General features: G+C 37.7%; 5 protein-coding genes and 1 long non-coding RNA gene across 10 annotated transcripts; 3 read left to right on the top strand and 3 right to left on the bottom strand.

Annotated features, from left to right (window-relative positions):
- The first annotated feature begins 208 nt into the window (after positions 1–208).
- LOC144202729 (uncharacterized) lies at positions 209–2850 on the top strand. Of its 2 annotated transcripts, none has more exons than XR_013327551.1 (6): positions 209–467; positions 659–746; positions 2099–2176; positions 2249–2563; positions 2629–2681; positions 2771–2850. It is a non-coding gene; the product is annotated as an uncharacterized LOC144202729 (long non-coding RNA). The 2 variants fall into 2 exon arrangements; XR_013327552.1 differs by having other exon boundaries at positions 210–467; positions 2639–2681.
- Positions 2851–3351: 501 nt separating this feature from the next.
- Positions 3352–5100, bottom strand: LOC144203446 (uncharacterized). Of its 3 annotated transcripts, none has more exons than XR_013327691.1 (5): positions 5002–5100; positions 3950–4024; positions 3761–3870; positions 3556–3691; positions 3352–3464 (listed from the first exon to the last, which is right to left on the bottom strand). XR_013327691.1 is itself a non-coding variant. In XM_077726900.1 (5 exons), exons 1-4 carry the CDS (start codon positions 4717–4719, stop codon positions 3576–3578), a joined length of 378 nt encoding a protein of 125 aa, XP_077583026.1. In that variant the 5' UTR covers positions 4720–4976; the 3' UTR covers positions 3352–3464; positions 3556–3575. The 3 variants fall into 3 exon arrangements, 1 of the variants encoding a protein (XP_077583026.1); XR_013327690.1 differs by lacking the exon at positions 5002–5100 and adding an exon at positions 4643–4979 and having other exon boundaries at positions 3556–3681; XM_077726900.1 differs by lacking the exon at positions 5002–5100 and adding an exon at positions 4643–4976.
- A 1299-nt stretch (positions 5101–6399) lies between these two features.
- mlnl (motilin-like) lies at positions 6400–7489 on the top strand. Its single transcript, XM_077725567.1, has 5 exons — positions 6400–6453; positions 6829–6973; positions 7065–7166; positions 7232–7334; positions 7482–7489. Exons 2-5 carry the CDS (start codon positions 6845–6847, stop codon positions 7487–7489), a joined length of 342 nt encoding a protein of 113 aa, XP_077581693.1. The 5' UTR covers positions 6400–6453; positions 6829–6844.
- Positions 7490–8031: 542 nt separating this feature from the next.
- On the bottom strand, positions 8032–14548 carry LOC144202758 (retinol dehydrogenase 12). The gene is made up of 6 exons (XM_077725738.1): positions 10800–14548; positions 9846–10085; positions 9516–9605; positions 9206–9394; positions 9018–9127; positions 8032–8349 (listed from the first exon to the last, which is right to left on the bottom strand). Exons 1-6 carry the CDS (start codon positions 10957–10959, stop codon positions 8170–8172), a joined length of 969 nt encoding a protein of 322 aa, XP_077581864.1. The 5' UTR covers positions 10960–14548; the 3' UTR covers positions 8032–8169.
- Positions 11804–14578, top strand: aqp7 (aquaporin 7). The gene is made up of 6 exons (XM_077725737.1): positions 11804–12170; positions 12809–12935; positions 12999–13136; positions 13222–13340; positions 13433–13650; positions 13751–14578. The coding sequence occupies exons 1-6, from the start codon at positions 12003–12005 to the stop codon at positions 13950–13952; spliced, it is 972 nt and encodes a 323-aa protein (XP_077581863.1). The 5' UTR covers positions 11804–12002; the 3' UTR covers positions 13953–14578.
- A 201-nt stretch (positions 14579–14779) lies between these two features.
- On the bottom strand, positions 14780–17080 carry tpgs2 (tubulin polyglutamylase complex subunit 2). 2 transcript variants are annotated; one of them, XM_077725741.1, is made up of 7 exons: positions 16878–17080; positions 16683–16762; positions 16505–16592; positions 15887–16027; positions 15692–15805; positions 15460–15623; positions 14780–15124 (listed from the first exon to the last, which is right to left on the bottom strand). In XM_077725741.1, the coding sequence occupies exons 1-7, from the start codon at positions 16951–16953 to the stop codon at positions 14906–14908; spliced, it is 882 nt and encodes a 293-aa protein (XP_077581867.1). In that variant the 5' UTR covers positions 16954–17080; the 3' UTR covers positions 14780–14905. The 2 variants fall into 2 exon arrangements, with proteins under 2 accessions (XP_077581867.1, XP_077581865.1); XM_077725739.1 differs by having other exon boundaries at positions 15692–15808.
- Positions 17081–17318: the final 238 nt, after the last annotated feature.

Raw genomic sequence — 17318 nt, forward strand, 5'->3', positions numbered from 1 at the left:
CAAGGTTTGTCTTATATAAACAGACATCGCTTTCACAATGTAAAAGTGGCTAGTGATAGAGTGGACACGTCAGTGCTACCAAACTATCTGGAGCGATCTGCACAAGCAAATATAAGTATCCTAAATAATATTTCAATTATATAAGCCTATTATTGATGCTTTTTATGTGTCCAAGCTGTAGCTGCAGTAAAGGTTTTATAGCCATGAAATAGTTATTGAGGGTTGGATTGATTCAGAAGTAGTACGTACTACGTACATTGTTTTCCCAGTATGCAACGTCTATTGGTTTAAACGCACAGTGTTGTGGGAAAAAAATGGGCGTGCCTAAGGTCAGAGTTCAAAAGGCTGACGCCATCTTCAAAATGGCGGATCAACCACTATGGCAGTTTACTGCAGAGCTGCTCGGAGTTCACGATTTACAGAAGAAAGACCCGTTAAGTTCTTTACAGGACAACGCAGCGCATATGGTACGGTGTCATTTGGAGATTTGAAGCCACAGTTCTCGTTTTTAGAGTGCTTTGTGACGGGAAAATGCTTTGTTTGCGTGATATAGTCAGCCACACGTGGTTGGAGACAGAGAAATGTTTGCTAACAAATTGGCTACATTGCGTTAGCTATAGTTCTTTATGTTTAAAAATCATTCCATTGTGTTTTTCAGGTCTTCAAGGAGTATAGACTGCTGGGAAACATCTAAAATGTGGCCAAAACGACCAAAGAGGAGCAACTTGTCGACGCCACAATGAGCGGTTTGTATGCAAATTGTGTTTTTTAAAGACTATTTTCTCTCTTTGTAGTATGTAATTAAATGTCAGCGTTCAATGCGTTGCGCAATTAGCTTGTTTTTCATTATAATACATTTAAACTTTAAATGAAAACACCCTAACTGATCTGGTCTTATTTTTTTTTTTTTTTAATAGCAAGAACCTGTGTGGACAACTCGGACCCACATAAGTGCTTTAAATACACTTGTAGAATATAGTCCAGTGTTTTTTAACCTTATTCGACCTACCAAACCCTACTTTCGTTTGAAATATTTGTTTTCAAATTCAAGAAATAAATTTCTCGCAACATTAATTGGCCAATGTCTAGTGATTAGATGCAGCCAGTATGGTAATCTCTCGATTGTCATGATTAATTAGACCAGACATGGCTGTGATAAATGAAAAACTGCAAAGTAGGGTCACCCCTATTTATTAAGAAAAATATTAGTGCTGAGTCCTAGTAGCAAATGGAGGACGGGAGTGGCTTTCGCTTGTAAGTTTCAGTGTAGATTTTCACATTTTTCTAAACTTAAAAAAAAAAAAACAATAATAATAACTTTAGTGCTGCGTCCTTGTGGCAAACGGGGAACAGGAACAGATTTTGCTCGAGTTTCAGTGTGGATTTTCACTTTTTTTTAAACTTAAAATATATATAGATTTTAAACTTAAGCGTTGAGTTATAGTAGCAAACGGAGGGCAGTAGTGGATTCCCACTTTTTAATTAAAACAAAATCTATACATATACTTTAAACTTCACTGCTGAGTTCCGGTAGCAAACGGAGGATAGGGAAGTGGCTTTTGCTCCATTTTTATGGACTTGCAGGAAAAAAAAAAAACCCCAGAATAAAAATTTGTGACGTAGTAAAACCGTATAAATTGAAGCTGCAGTATTTGATGGATTACGGTAAAGATCAAGCGCATGTTATCAAGAATAGACTTGATGAATCAATCTCTTGACCTCTGTGGCAGGGGCTCCACTGAACCCAGGTTAAGAACCACTGATAGATACCTTTTAACCTGGGCTTGGACCTGTTCATTTTTACTTATGAATGTGGTTTTGACAAAACCAAAGTGACTCATTCATTCAACCATAGAGCAGTGGTCATTTTTTACTCTAGTTTTATCATATGGTAGAAATAACCATTTTCCATCAGTGTAAGAAGTGGACAAAAGCATTGGTAGTTTTATGGGATGTTTATTTTTTAATGAATTAATTTGAAATGTTTGACTGAAAAACTCATCCAGGATAAAATAACATGGGAAATGAATGTGGGTCATTTGTGCATAACATGTTTAAATAAGCTATTTCATAATCACCTTGTGTTTTTTTTTTGTAGATGTTTAAAGCCACAAAAACGGTGGAGCTGTCAAAATCGATGAAGACCAAAGAAGTCAAGGCAGAAGTTGTGGATGAGGTAAGACCCAATTTTTACTGGTTATTTCTTATTTTTATGTGTACTATACCTACTCATCTTTCTTCTATTCAGGGTCTACCCAACGTGACCAAATCAACGCTAACGAAAGGGTGACACGGCAAACGGCACAATCTTTGACACCAACGTCATAGAGCAGGTCTCCAACTCTGATCCTCAAGGGCCCCTGTGCAGTCTGTTTTCCATATCTCCCACCACATCTGAATCAAATGATCAACTCATGAAGTTAGGTGCTTAATCACAATCATTTGATTTTGGAAGACATACTGGATAGGGGCTCCTGAGGACTGGAGCTAGAGTTCCTTGTTACAGTGACTCTTATTTTTGAGTCACTGCCTTGGACAAAAAGCAAACCAAGCCGTCAGATGGGTATGTATAATTTATTTCCATTTTTCCCCTCCTGTGTCTTAAATGTTGCTTGCCTTCTTTTGCAGTGGGATGAAGGTTTGCTGACTGGAGGAAAGTTGGCACTTGAGTATTGTTCCTTGTAAGTATCTTTTTCTTAAAAAATACTTAGTATTTATTGTCATATTTTTTAATGGTGTATGAATTGTCTAACTTTTTTTGTCCTTCCAGATCTTCACCGATGGATGCCTTTATAAGCGACATGAAGAGCTCGAATTTTTTATGGAAAAATAAAAGTTCTTGAAAAGTAACCATGTCATATTCTTCATTTACTTAACAAAGGAATGCAAGTAACATGTTTAGTCAAAGATTTTATTAACAGGAAAAACATTTGCACACTTAGAAATCACATTGAACTGTTGAGTTGATACATCTGATTTTTTCTCCACCTGCAGAAAAAAAAAATTACACTTAGAATAAAATTTTGTAAAAACAACTTATTCTATGGAAAAAAATTGGTCATTAAACACTTAGTCATTTTTTTTAAACAATTTTATTCTTTAAAAAGACAGTAAACACTTAGGTAATTTTTCCCACTTAAATAGGAGCATAAAAAAAGGTCATTAAACACTTAGTCAATTTTTTTTAAAATAAATTTTTGAAAATAAAAAAATAACAGTAAACACTTATATCAATAAAATTTTGGGGAAAAAATAGCCTAAGTGGAAAGAACATAGCAAATAATTTGAAGAAAAAAAAAAGAAAAAAGACCCAGGAAGGGCTTTTAGGTCTTTTTTCACCAAGTGTTTCAAAAAAGACAATTGCTGCTCAAATCTCTATTTGTTGGCATAAAACTTGAAAAAAAATAAGATCCTACTTACCTTAGGGGTTTTACCACCATGAGCCAGAAAACTCTGGACTTAACCTATAGAAGAGAGGGGGGTAGTGAGACTTCACATTGAGGTACTTAAGCTTTTAATTTGAATGAATACTTGGATATTTTAGAATAAATGTACCTGTCAGAGAGGCATCATCTTCAAGTGGTTGACTTGGGAAGAATGTCTGGACACGGGCCTGATGAGAGCAATAAAAGAGGCATCATCTTCAAGTGGTTGACTTGGGAAGATTGTCTGGACACAAGCCTAATGTGAGCTAAAAGAAAAAGCAAACGTTATCATATTTGGAGATTCAACAGATAGGCTTAGAGGTTTTTTGTTTTACCTTGATCTGTCCCTGTAACCTCAAGGTTGTGAGTGATCTGGACATCCAGGAAGAGCTGTATCTTGACACTTAACAAGTGGTTGACTTGGGAAGATTGTCTGGACACAGGCCTGATGTGAGCAAAAAGAAAAAGCAAACGTTATCACATTTGGAGATTCAATAGATAGGCTTAGTTTTTTTCTGTTTTACCTTGATCTGTCCCCGTCTCCTGTAACCTCAAGGTTGTGAGTGAGCTGGGCATCCAGGAAGAGCTGTATCTTGACGCTAAACAAGGAAAAATTAATTAAACCATGAGACTTGCGAGTTGACAAACATTTATTATAGGAAAGAGAAATCTTACAAGAAATTTAATAAACGATCAAGACAAAGAATGAAAATAAGTTTGAGTTGTCCGTATTATTTTCCCTTTACCAGATGAGGCGATTAAACATTAACGTTAACAACTAGGAGAAAGTTGCCTTAACACACTTTGTATGAATGATTTTTTTGGTGAAAACAGAACAATTACAAATTGGAAACGGGTGTTCAGCATTCGGAGTGAAAACTATAGACAGTGACTCCTGCTTAGCCGGTAACCGGTCAAATAGCTGCCTATATTGCCCCATATGGCTCTTTAGCCGATTAGAATTCTGTGTGCGGTAAATAGTCAGAAACTATGGCTATGGAGCCATTGCCTAAATAATAGTCATTAAAACCCTATTCACCTAATGTTAAAATCGATCAATTGGAAATAACACATCAAATTTCATTAAGATTGGTTGAATGGGTAAGAAAATCCCCTGTTCACTCAATGTCAAATAATAGGTAACCTGCAAAATAGCCACTGGGACTATTAGACTGGTTACTGGCTAAGTAGCCATTGCCAAAACTACCATTACTTACAAGACACCAGGAGTTAAATCGTGCCTCTGGATGACATTTTTGAGTGAGCTTTCCCCCAGCAAACTCCGTTGATGCATCGGCCTTGTTTGATTACCTTAAAAAGACCCACGACTACAAGACTCAATAATGGAAAGAGAACGGACAACATACGTTTTAAGTCAAATGGGAAGCGTCGGCTAATGCTAAGCTAATTAGTTACATGCGGCACACAGCCGAAAAGGACCCCAAACTTAAGTTGTCGACGATGTGTTCAAGCTGGCATTAAACTAACAAATTTGTTGGCGTTTTGGCTCAATTGAAGCCTAAAAAATCTAACGATATTGTGATAAAAATGCACCGAGGCCAGCAATTTGCCTTACCTCGTCACCCACCAGCATGAAAATGCACCCAAAGGGCGTGATCCTGCTCGTGCGCGTAATTTACCCACCTGCGTCGCCAATAGGCGTGACCACGCCCACATTGTCACGACGTATTGAATGTGGAAAAGATGGTGGTTTATCCTCCCATGTCCATGTTTAAAAGATGACGTAGAATATTCATGATTTTTGTGGTCTTGATGCTACAAAACAGTATGTGTATACTACAATGAAACTCTAATGCATCTTTAAACTCAAAGCAGGATGCTTTAGTAACTACAGCATCCCTCTTTGAATGAATGAATTATAGTAGTTTGGACCGTGCTGAATTTGAATAGGATTGATAGGCTCCAGCACCCCCCGCCATCCTTGTGAGGATAAGCAGTATGGACAATGAATGAATTATTAATTTACCCTGTCCCATATTTCTTTAACAAACTATTCTTGGCGCAAATTATCATAAAGTACCATTAAGGGAAGGAGTTCATTGTGATTTTTAAACAGAATATAGCATAAATAACATTGAAACAGCATTTTATTAATGAATAAAATAATAATTAAAAAAAACATAACAAAACAGACCCTCATGCATTTCTAAAAGGGATTTGAAAAGTTAAGAAAACATAATTGCATCATGCAAATATGCAACATTTAGGTGGGGAAAGTGATATAAAAGGCCCCGCTGGCGACCGGTCTTGAGTCTAGTCTGCCTTTTGCTCAAAATCAGCTGGGTGGAATAGGCCCCCCACCATCATTATGTGAATGCAAGTCAAAAAAAAGCTTGTGCGTCACACTGATGGTTCGTTCTCATATACATACAACTGATGCACTTAACTTGCTGGGATACAACAACGGTCAGATATTTATCAGTCCATTTCTCCAGAGTGGTCTAAGAATATAAATCCAAATGTGCTAATTTCACCTCCATGCAGGAACACAGTCAAGTGTTGGATTAGGGGGAAAACGTTATTAACCTTCTGGAGCGTTACATGGTTTCTTAGGAGCACATGCATCCGAGTCTTTTGTGTGCGCAAATGTATATTATTGCCAGGTCATAAATGTCACATTGGGTTGGCTTATTCTTAGAAGCAGAGAATTTATGGTTGACTTCAGAGGACTGGAAATAGGTAAAGGTAAAACAAATACACACATTCCTTATTTAAAAAAATATTACAGATCAAAATCATTTCTTTCTCACTCAAGGCCAACAACATACATGTATCAGTTCACACAAATTAATAAGGCAAATGATAGATCTGTGTTACTAGGAGCCAAGATGGGAATGCTTACCAGAATTCTTTTGAGTAGCAGATGTGAGGGAGGATAGTAAAAAGATGGAGGTTCATGAGAGGGCTTGATATAAAGGCTGACCGGGACAAGTTCACCTTCAGAAAGAAGACGCTCTTCTCATCTTCTAACACCCCGGTGTGCGATTGACTGAGATTCAAACAAGAGGTGAGCGAGCCATATTTTGGCCACTTCAATTTCTCCTTTTTCTATTTGGCATTTTTTGAAACTATGTGTATTTGCTATCATTTGGGCTTCACTTATCTCTACAGCAGTCTTGTGACACTCGCACATTTGTCAATCCGTGCACTCATTTCTTAGACTAAGCCTGTAAGCTTAAGTCATACAATTTGAATAAGTATATGAAGGCTGATTAATGTACTTTTAGTGAGTGGGGACTTGGACTGACATAACATATTGTTGTGTAGCGCCTTTACAGGGCGCATCAGTGTGAACATCATTGTAAACGTGGTCATTTCAGGATTGTATTGTCTTGTAAAGGATCGTTTACATTTCTTAAATTAATGTGCAGGTTTGCTTTAGCCCACAGCCAAGCAAAATGACCATGCGTGGAGCTGTCACTTGCTGTATGGTGCTGACGTGCCTTGTGGCCCTGCTGGTGGAGAGAACCCAAGGACACATGACCTTCTTTAGCCCACAGGAGCTGACCGAGATGAGGTTGTTGAAGGTAAACTGCATGAGTTGAAAACGAAATATTCAATACAATGTGCATAAAGTCTTGAAATGCTTCTCATTTGGTTTTTGTGTCTCATCTCTAGCAACGAGAGGGTAGAAAGGACATGTCGCCTCGGTCAGAGGATGGTCAGTGCCAGGAAGTTGCTGTCCAAAAGATTCCTCAAATTGAACACGATGGAAACCTAGTACGTGTTCAAGAATAGATACATGTGATACAAGATGTTCATTTTCCTTGTGTTTGTGTGTCTAGGATAAAACCATGGATGTTACAGCGCGACTTTCACCCAAGCAGCTGGACCAAGTCGCCCCTATGCTAGAGGAGCTCATCCATGAAATTGTGGAGCAACAGAAAGGTACGTCATTACTTCTTGAACTAAGAACTTTACTGCCCTTGATGAAATGGGTCCAATCGTTGAGTGATCCAAAGATTACCAACGAACAGCAACTAGACAAAAAGATGATACCGTCATTGTGTTCTTTCATATTCTTTGTTTTTACAGCCAAGTAGTGTGCTGGAGACACCAAGAGGATAAAAAACTGCAGTATGACTTCTTTGAAAAGGACAATGTTTTTTTTTTCAGCTTCAATTAATCATTCAATAAAGGAAAGTTTTATCTAACTTAATGGAACTTGTGTGGTATTTTCCCAAGAAAAGATATTGTCCCAATTCCTTCATTGCACCCAGACAACCATTCACGCTTAGGTTCACACCTAATGGAAATTTAGAGTGTTTGGGGGATGGGGGAGAAAACCAGAGTACCTGGAGAAAACCCATGCAAGTCCAATGAGAACATGTAAAATCCACACAGGAAGTCCCAGACCTGGGATTGAACCCTCATACATTGAACTGTGAGGCCTACGCACTAACCGCTCCTCCACCAGCTAAACTATCAAATATGGATAACAGCATGCAGTTATTTAAATGTCATTTGAGCAACTTTGAGTGTGTTTAACTGGTAGCCTTTCACAAAAATCAGTACCCAAGAAATAGCTCAAGAAACCCTGAATCCTAAGTTTTGTGCTATTTAAAAAAGACTGTAAAAAAGGCAGTTCATGGTTTCCATTGAGAATCTTCCAATCTTCAACTAAATACAACTGAGTAAACATGTTTGTTGAAATGTCAAATCAGCTACTTTAACAGCACCAATGAAATTTGACCTCCTTTTTGTTATCACGAGGAAGATTGTGTCACAGCTTCGATGTTAGTCTTTCACATATCTCAAAGTCCTTGAGGGCGAGAGCTTTGTCTCGGGCCAAGGGGGCAGGCAGAGCCAGCGAGCAGTCATGGTCAAAATATTTTCCACTTATGCCTTCCGCTTCTTCTGACACGGCACAGTAGATGGCACTGACTGCTCCTTCCTCTGCAGACTGAAAGAATTAGAAAATATAGTTAATTGAAATTTCCCAAGACGGACATGCTACAAACGCAAATTCAACCCAACAAACTGTAAATATAAAACTTTGGAGACCCTTAATATTGCATGCTACCAAAGAAAACTTGTTATTGTTCAATAAATGTTGGGAATAAGTCTAAATATTGAAACAAAATTCATGGGTTATCTGCATACTATATGTTATTGTTTTTCTATTTTGCAAAGTTTTCCAACCTTCAATCAGCTGAGGCATTCGTTTTACGCCAGAAAATTCTCATAGCGTACTTCCAAAGTAAAGCTTTTTCCAAAATAATGATGAGCTCATCTGAATTTACTTCCTCATTGTCAACTTTGGGCCCATGCACAGGAAGTTATAAAAAATCTGTTCTTATAATCTCTCAACTGAAACGAGTATAAAACACTGGTAGCCTTCTTCCAATTCTTGTGTGTGTGCATGAATACGTGAAAACAACAACAATTTAATTGCAGAAAATACATTATATACGATTTTCAGACTATAGACAAAATTGAAAAAAATTGCCATGCCACACATAACATACAGTTGGCACTGGTTCATTATAAAATCTTGTGCTACTTTGTAACAGTTTTGCAATTTTTCAGCAATACCTCAATTGAATCCACACGTGTACACAATGTACTCACCTTGAAAAAGAACTGTCCAATCAGGCTGAAGATGCAACGCATCTTAAAGGAATAATGTCTCATCATTCCCGTCATGACAACGCCAGGGTGGACCGAGTTGGCGGTGACACCTAAACATTAAGAGTGACAAAAACAGCAAATGTTATGCAATGTTATGAATTACATTTGGATGCTACTTCAGTCTATACCTGTTCCTTGAAGTCTGCGAGCAAACTCATTAGTACAGATGATATTGTGCAGCTTAGTGTGGTTATAAACTCGATCAAGGTTATGAGTAATATTTTTCCCATGAAAATGTGAAAAGTTGACTTCGCCCTTTTTGTGGTAGACAGAACTAAGAGTGACAATACGTGCTGGAGCTGAAGCTTTCATTAGGTCTGAAACAAAAACATGTTTTTTTTATAAATAAATACGGCTAGTCATGTTATAACATTAGTATTCCATCAAAATACTTGACACATACAGAAAAATAAAATAGTTCAAATGGGTTTAATTTACCAAGCAGCTGGTTTGTGAGAAGAAATGGCCCCAAATGATTCGTTGCAAAACAGACATCAAACCCATCCTTAGTAAGCTGCTGCGGTAAACCTAAAGCAACAACAACAGTCAGAATTTTAAACTCCTCGAAACCTTTCTGCAGTTGAGCTAAGTTATACCCAGTTTTTTGTTTTTCTTTACTTCTCAGTACAAATGGGTGTAGCTCCATGTTATTTGACATATTGTCATTAAGAACACAATACTCATAAAACATTCAGATAGTCTAAATGTCCAAAGTTTTTCCCGTAAAAAGCACTTACAAATAAAACTATAATTTGGTATTCAGATCACCTGACACTCCAGCATTGTTGATGAGAATGTGAAGACCTCTTTCCTCCCTCACAATCTTTTCAACAAATTCTCTGACAGAATCCATAGAGGAAAGGTCCACCTGACGCACATGGACGTCATGGTTTCCTGTTTTTGCTTGGATTTCTTTAGCAGCCGCTGTTCCCCGGGACACACTACGACAGGCCAAAATGACACGGGCACCCCTGCGGGCAAAGTCCATGGCGATGAACTTTCCAATCCCTGGGAAAAGAGTGCAAAAGAAACGCAGTAGTTCAGTACAATCACACGTTTATCCACAGTCTTTTCTTAATCCAGAGGATGCCAGTTGGAATCGCTGCTCTGGTGATCTTGCCCAAGTATCCTTGAGCAAAAACGTTACTCCTTATGCTGCATTATAAGCATGTAAAGGAGTATATAATGTCAAAGTACTTTGTGTGCCTTGAAAGGGAAGAGCGCTATAAGAGTATAAATCCATTAATCATTACATTGGATTTGTTTTTATCCACAATAGGTATATTTATGTATCTCAAAATACTATAGTTTCCTAAATTGATTGGAAATAATGCAGAGCCAATGTCTAATTGACTACATTCAACTACTGTTAAAATGAGAAATGCAAACAAAGTAGGTGAATTTAAAGTTCTGGAGAGGCCCTTATTCATTTATATATTCAGAATTTATAACGGGCCAATAAAATGGGACTTAGTTTTGACATATGGCATTAAAGATAACATATCAAAAATCTGACAAAAATACTTCATATTTTATGAGAACGCATACTTGTTCTTATCTCCTCATTATCAATGTGTCACATTCAAGTTTTACATATGATTTATAATATTCATCACAGGATTTTTCATTCTATTCATGAAAGTTGAGGCTCGAGTTTGAATGAAATAACATTCTGATATGATGGGAACAGCACATTAGTGCAAGGATAAGAAGAAAGCCGACCTGTATTGGCGCCAGTCACTATCGCCGTCTTCCCTTTGAGCTGCACGGGGCAGGCACAAGGGTCCCAGGACCCTCTCCTCTGTGAGCGCACTACCCTCCACAGTATCAGCGTGGTCACCATCCACAACGGGTGAGAGATCACATCCAGCCAGCCCACCATGGTACCGACGGCGTGGTTGAAGAAGCACAAAGCGGACAATTTCCCGAGCAGAAAATGTCATATGTGACAAAGTGAGGCAATCTATGAGTAGGCGGGACCACATGACGGCTATTGCAATCATTTGGTTACTGATTCGTCAATGTTGTTGTACATCTGTTGTACATCTGTTTAAGCAATTGACATTGAACGTGGTATGCAAGAATGTTTTTTCCAGGCTATTTTCTTAGAGCATAACCTTCAAGTACATGCTCTGACACTAGTGTTACAATTTAGGCCAAAGTTTTGTTGCACTGCATGCCATCCTGAAATGACAATTTTATCAACTACACTCTAGTGGTGTATGACAATTAGCCCTTATATAATATTTAGGCACACTAAAATGGTTTTCTACTACATGTAGCCAAATACACTAATAATAAAGAGCATTTTAGCCCTTATTTCTGGTGGTTTAGAGAAGTTTTATTAACCATTGTACTTTATACTTATTTAGTAGTCTCCAAATTAAATGGTAAAAAAAGTTGTCATAAATTAAGGTCAATTCTGAAATATATACATATTGGATATAGTTCAAAATATTATAATGAAAACAAATATAAAGTTTAAATGGAATTAGAATCAAAATACAAAAAACAATGTATTTTTGTAATGTAATTATATTGATCAGTCTGATCGTTCCTTTTAAACTTTTTAGCTCATGTTGAGAAGAAGCTTCAAATAACAGTTTCCTCATTGGCTCAGGAAAGATCTGGTGAAGAAAAGCTATTGGATAATGCAGCTGTCTGTGTGACAGTTTAAACATATGCAGGGGGGAGGGAGGATGTGTTGCGGCTATAAAACGTGGTCCAAAATGTAATGCATGATGTGAAGTGTGTGAGTGAGAGAGGGGAGTAACCAGTAAGCATTAAATTGGATTAGAAGACAAGAGAAGCCTGTTATGAAGAGACAACCATTTGTATTTGCGGGACAAGATGTTAGTTCATAAAGTCTGAACCTGGATCTAAGGATTTTAGTTGTTATATAGTCTTGAAAGACAAAGAGGCCCAATGAGAGACTCTATGATACTACAAGAAGAAGAAATGAAAGACTTTGGACAGTCTGTAGAGAAAAGGGTCACTCGGAGAAATGGACCCTTTATAACTCGGGCTATCCGATTAAAGAGCGAAGTTGTTCGTGTGGGACTTGCAGAATGCCTTTGCACGTATGTAATGATGGTAAGATACTATTTTCTCCTTATTTTTAGTGTAATAAGGTTGATAAAGTTCAATAACAAAAATGAAAATTGGTTTGGACAAAGTTTACTTCCAGGGAGGTTTGTTGTTAATGATTTCTGATTGATGATAAACTGCTCATGTGTTTGTGGTGGTAAAAACTAAAAAGGGTCATGGGCCACGTGGAGGGGGTCGCGAGAGTCACATGTTTGTCTGCTCTCTCAATTGATCCCATATTTAGAACTGGAAGAGAAACAATGCAACACAAGATGTGCATGCGTGCAGTATTTTCTGTACTTTGGTCTGCACCACTTGTTTAGTGTTTAACTTTAGGGTGCTTGATTTGTGGGGGTGGAACTGTACGTTTCCTGTTCCCTGAATGAATAGCTCAGAGGAAGCTTTAAAAAAAATAAAACTACTTTCTTCAGTCTGTATATCTAAGCTTCAAACTTTAAATTTCATAGAAGAGTATTGTGATAGCTATGATGAGATTTGTCACAAGCATTTCCTTGTAAAGTAGATTATTTTTGGCAGTTTACAGTACATCAAAGCCCCGGTTAAAAGTTGTTTGATTGGGTACTTATTAATCCATAATAGTCCCCCACCTAGCTGTGAGCTATTGGTCATTTTTTTGTGTTCAGGTGTTTGGACTCGGTTCTGTGGCACAGGTCGTGACTGGACAAGGAGAATTTGGACATTACATAAGCATCAACCTAGGCTTTGGGTTGGGTGTTGCAATGGGTGCTCACGTTGGAGGGAACGTTTCAGGTATAAAAATCGACTATATCTTTAAAAAAAAAACCTCCTAACTGTGCTGTGCCACCTCACCAGGCGCTCACATGAACGGAGCGGTGTCCTTCGCCATGTGTGCGATTGGCCGTCTCGCATGGAAGATGTTCCCCCTCTATTTTATTTCACAACTGCTGGGCTCTTTTTTTGCAGCTGGGACCATTTATGCTGTGTATTATGGTGAGGTTACACTGTATGAACAGAAACAATTGGTACTGACCCTTTACTCCCAATTAAATGTTGACATTATGTTGTGTATTTTCAGAGGCAATACATGACTATTGTGGGGGGAATCTGACTACCTATGGTGAAAAAGCAACTGCGAGTATCTTTGCCACCTATCCTGCCCCATACCTTTCCTTGTTTGGTGGATTCATAGACCAGGTATGCGTGAAAAGTTAATGAAAATCTTTGCCATGATGAAATATACACATGTGAGATTCTGCAGGATTTCCTATAACTTATTTTCTTGCCAGATATTTGGTACAGCTATTCTTCTGCTGTGCCTGATGGCTTTGTCTGACCAGAAAAACAAACCCCCAGCAGTAGGCAGTGAGCCTACACTAGTGGGACTTCTGGTTCTGCTCATTGGCATTTCTCTGGGCAGCAACAGTGGCTACGCAATCAACCCAACCAGAGACATCGGACCGAGGCTCTTCACAGCTATTGCAGGTTGGGGAACTGACGTTTTCAGGTGGGTTCATTTTGGGCAATTTTGGTCACTTGTTGATTCATTTTCTTTTAAACAGTGACACCTTATTTAAAATAGTATGTATTTTTTCTCATCTGTGCAGGGCTGGAAATGGTTGGTGGTGGGTACCCATTGTTGCCCCAATGATTGGTGGTCTACTTGGTGCGGGGCTCTACATGGTCTTGGTGGAACTTCACCATCCTCCCCTCTCTGAAAACTGTACTGTAATGACTAAGAGAACTGATCTAGAGAAGGAGACTGCCCCGCTGGAAAAACAAAACTTTGACACTGATTTATGTGTCTAAATGGCCTTCAACAATTTAGATAAAGGAAAATGTCAAACAGCTGGCAAATATTCAAGAATCTGCTCCATGAGACTATCCCTGCAAAATGATGCCACTTGCATGTATGCATTTTGGTTGTCCAATTACAAATTGTACCACTTTTTACGGTGCTTATTATAACCAAAAATGAGGGCTGTCATCCTGGGGGTACAGAAATATCTTATTATATGGAAATTCTCAACATCCCCTAACAGACAGGAGTGATAAATGGGTCAAAGTAATCACATGGAGAACATGTAGTACATGTTTTCCATGAATAGAAGTGGCCGTGTTTCATTGCTAAAGTAGCTGGACTAACTTTGAAGTAGAAAAACGAAACAAAAAAAGCTTAGGAAAATCGAACAACCTCCTTTGAGACTTCAGTTCTATCCTTTTGTTAAGCAGATAATGAGGTGCTTTTTTAAATCAATTCAAGCGGCAAGCATTCAGTGAGCAAAATGGCCTTGATGTTTGCATTACTTGAAAAATACTGGAGCCTTAAATTTGATTTTTCGGGAGCAACACTTCAAGGGCATTATACTATAAAGGAAATAATCATATTTTTTCCTTGTGAATTCTTAGAATAAACATTTATTGATATATATATATATATATATATTATGTATATGCACCTGTAATATTGCACATCTGACGAAAGTACCTATATTGATTTAAACATAATGGGTTTGTCATATTTTTGGTATATTGTAAAAGATACATTTAAAACGAATATTTACAACAATGTCAAGTTTTGTCATAATAATTATTCTGTCTGTTTATATAAATAATGAAAATCAGTGATCACTTACTTGCTTCTTAAACGTAGTTTATGCATTCCTTAAAGTGAGGCTGTGCGTGTTGACTCTTGTGACAAATTTTCACCCCTCCTATGGATTTTTTTTTAGCAACCAACAACATCCTCAGATAGGTGTGTTTTATCGTTTTGCTATGCCAGGTCTTGCACTACTGTTTTGGTTTTTGGCATTACTTGCTAGGTTGCAAGGTACGGGAGGTTTCTTTTTAGGGGTGGGAACCTTGGCTTTGGCTTTAAAAGCCTTTGTGGGATCCAACTTGTTTAGAATGGAGTCTCCAGCAGGATGGGTCACATTCAGATCATTTCTGAAGGTCAGTGGCTGGTAGAGTGATGCCCATTGCTGTAGAGGTTTAATATATTAAGAGTGAACATTAAAAACAATGTAACAAAAATGTAACATTTTGATTTTTGAATAGAAATTATTTTGTGTTCATTGTTGTTTCTTACTTGAATAACTGCCAAACACTGCACTTATCAGCAATTACCAATTAAAAATTTACCTCCATAATCGAATGGAATACTTTTATTGTCATTATACAAGTATAATTATATATATATATATATATATATATTAATATATGTTGGAATTACCATAATGTTGCGCACTGATTACAAATTACGTGACAAAAATGTGCCACTGATATTAAGTCATTTCGGAGAAACTATCATTGTTACCTTGGCTTGTGGACTGGGGCCATAAGGTGTAAACAAATACTGCCATTCAGGCAAGCCCAGGTGAGTGATCATGAGGCGGTAGTATGAAGAGAAGGTTGCAGTTAAGAAATGCCAGCAAAGCGAGAAGTCGAGAAACCATATTTCACTTTGTTGGGCAACCACACCTAAAAAATAGAAGAAAAAGTAGATCAATTGGTGATTCAACCATATTATATAAGAACTCTTGGGTCACCTGTGATGGTGTTTTTGTATACCAAGCAGACCTTGCCATTCCCACCACATGAATCCAACACAAAGATGCGGCTGCGTGAATCAAAATGAGGAAGAGTAGGAGCACTGGTCAACCCTGCTGGAAGATGGCGAGTTACTCAATTTTTTTTTCCAAGATCATTTTGGCTAACAGATGAGAACATAATTTTAACTTTACCACAATCGGCTCCGCTCTCCTCCCAGTCTAGGTCAGCTAGTGATGGTGTATTTGGAAGGGAGAAAAATTGTGTTGGCTGTTGAAGAGGCTGCAACTGGCCCACACTGTTAATTGTCATGCATCCTAATGGGAAACATTCATCTAGGGAGACATAAAATGATGGGTAAAAATTAAAGCTGATATGGTACATTCAATGTTATACAACACATTTAGTTTGCTGTTACAGTGTTTCCCAACTTTTATTTTGCCAGGACATATTTATTGTACTATGGGGATGCCACCAAACAAACACTTTTGTAATGAAGAGTGAAAAATTATGAGTTAGATTCAATTAGTAACAGTTATACTCACTTAATTATGCTAACAGTGTAAAATATTAATTAGTAAACACAAAAGCTATTGTATGAATATTTGCAGGTAGTTATGCTTTAATAAGATTTTAATCTATATCAGACTCAAATTGTATATTTATTGTCATTTAGCTTGTTACTGAAGAACAATCTTGACATTGATGATCAAAGAAAATATACTTGCTGCAGATAATGAAGGCATTTCTTAACAATTAAGTGAAATGGTTGGGAAAGACTACATTAGAAGATTCAAAATAGGGTCACTTACTGTCTAGTTTGACGTTCCATGTAAGTGTGAAACCATCAGTTGTCAAATAAAAGTCTCGCAGGTCCTCTGGTAATATGCAATTATTTTTCTAGGGTGGCAAGATTGAGATATGCTTGGTTAAATATGTGATATTTGATTAGGGCTGCAGAATTGTGAATTGCAGTAGTCTTTTCTTCACCTGTTCCCATGATAGTAGACCCCTTTTCTCTGCAGGTTCTCTTTCTGCAAGCCGCACATCTGCCACACCCGGCAAATTCTCTGGCAAAGAAATAAAAATACAATAAAGTAGTCATTACAACATAATGTAAATAGAAGTGATGCTCAGGTATGATCAATCTTATTTTGCTAGCTCCAACGACAAATCAATACTCACCAAGGATTCCAGTGATGCCGAGTGTCAGTCTTACAGGAATACATTTTAATGCTGAACTCTCTTTAGTTCCATCCATTTATTTTGCTGATTTATTCTTATTTCTGTCAGCAGAAGAGATCTTTTTTGTGTTTTGATTCGCGTGCCACGTGATGACACCGGTCGCAGTGCAACACTTCTTCTTCGCTGAGCGTTTGTGATCGCATCATCGCCACCTTCCGATATCATATTACTCTTTGTCATATTGTTTATGCGTAAAAATGGACCAGGACAATTTGTTTTGTTTTTTATAATTTAACTTTTATCACTTTGGTTTCGAGAGATTCCAACTTTGTTGACACACCAACAAGGATGTGCGTTTTTGTAAAACAAAAATACAGTAGTAAGCCAATAGAAAGCAGCACCGTCGGAGATTGGCCAATCAGATCTTTTGAATTGACAAAA

The sequence above is a fragment of the Stigmatopora nigra genome, chromosome 10 (assembly GCF_051989575.1).
Source record: "Stigmatopora nigra isolate UIUO_SnigA chromosome 10, RoL_Snig_1.1, whole genome shotgun sequence".
NCBI classification, from domain to species: domain Eukaryota; kingdom Metazoa; phylum Chordata; class Actinopteri; order Syngnathiformes; family Syngnathidae; genus Stigmatopora; species Stigmatopora nigra.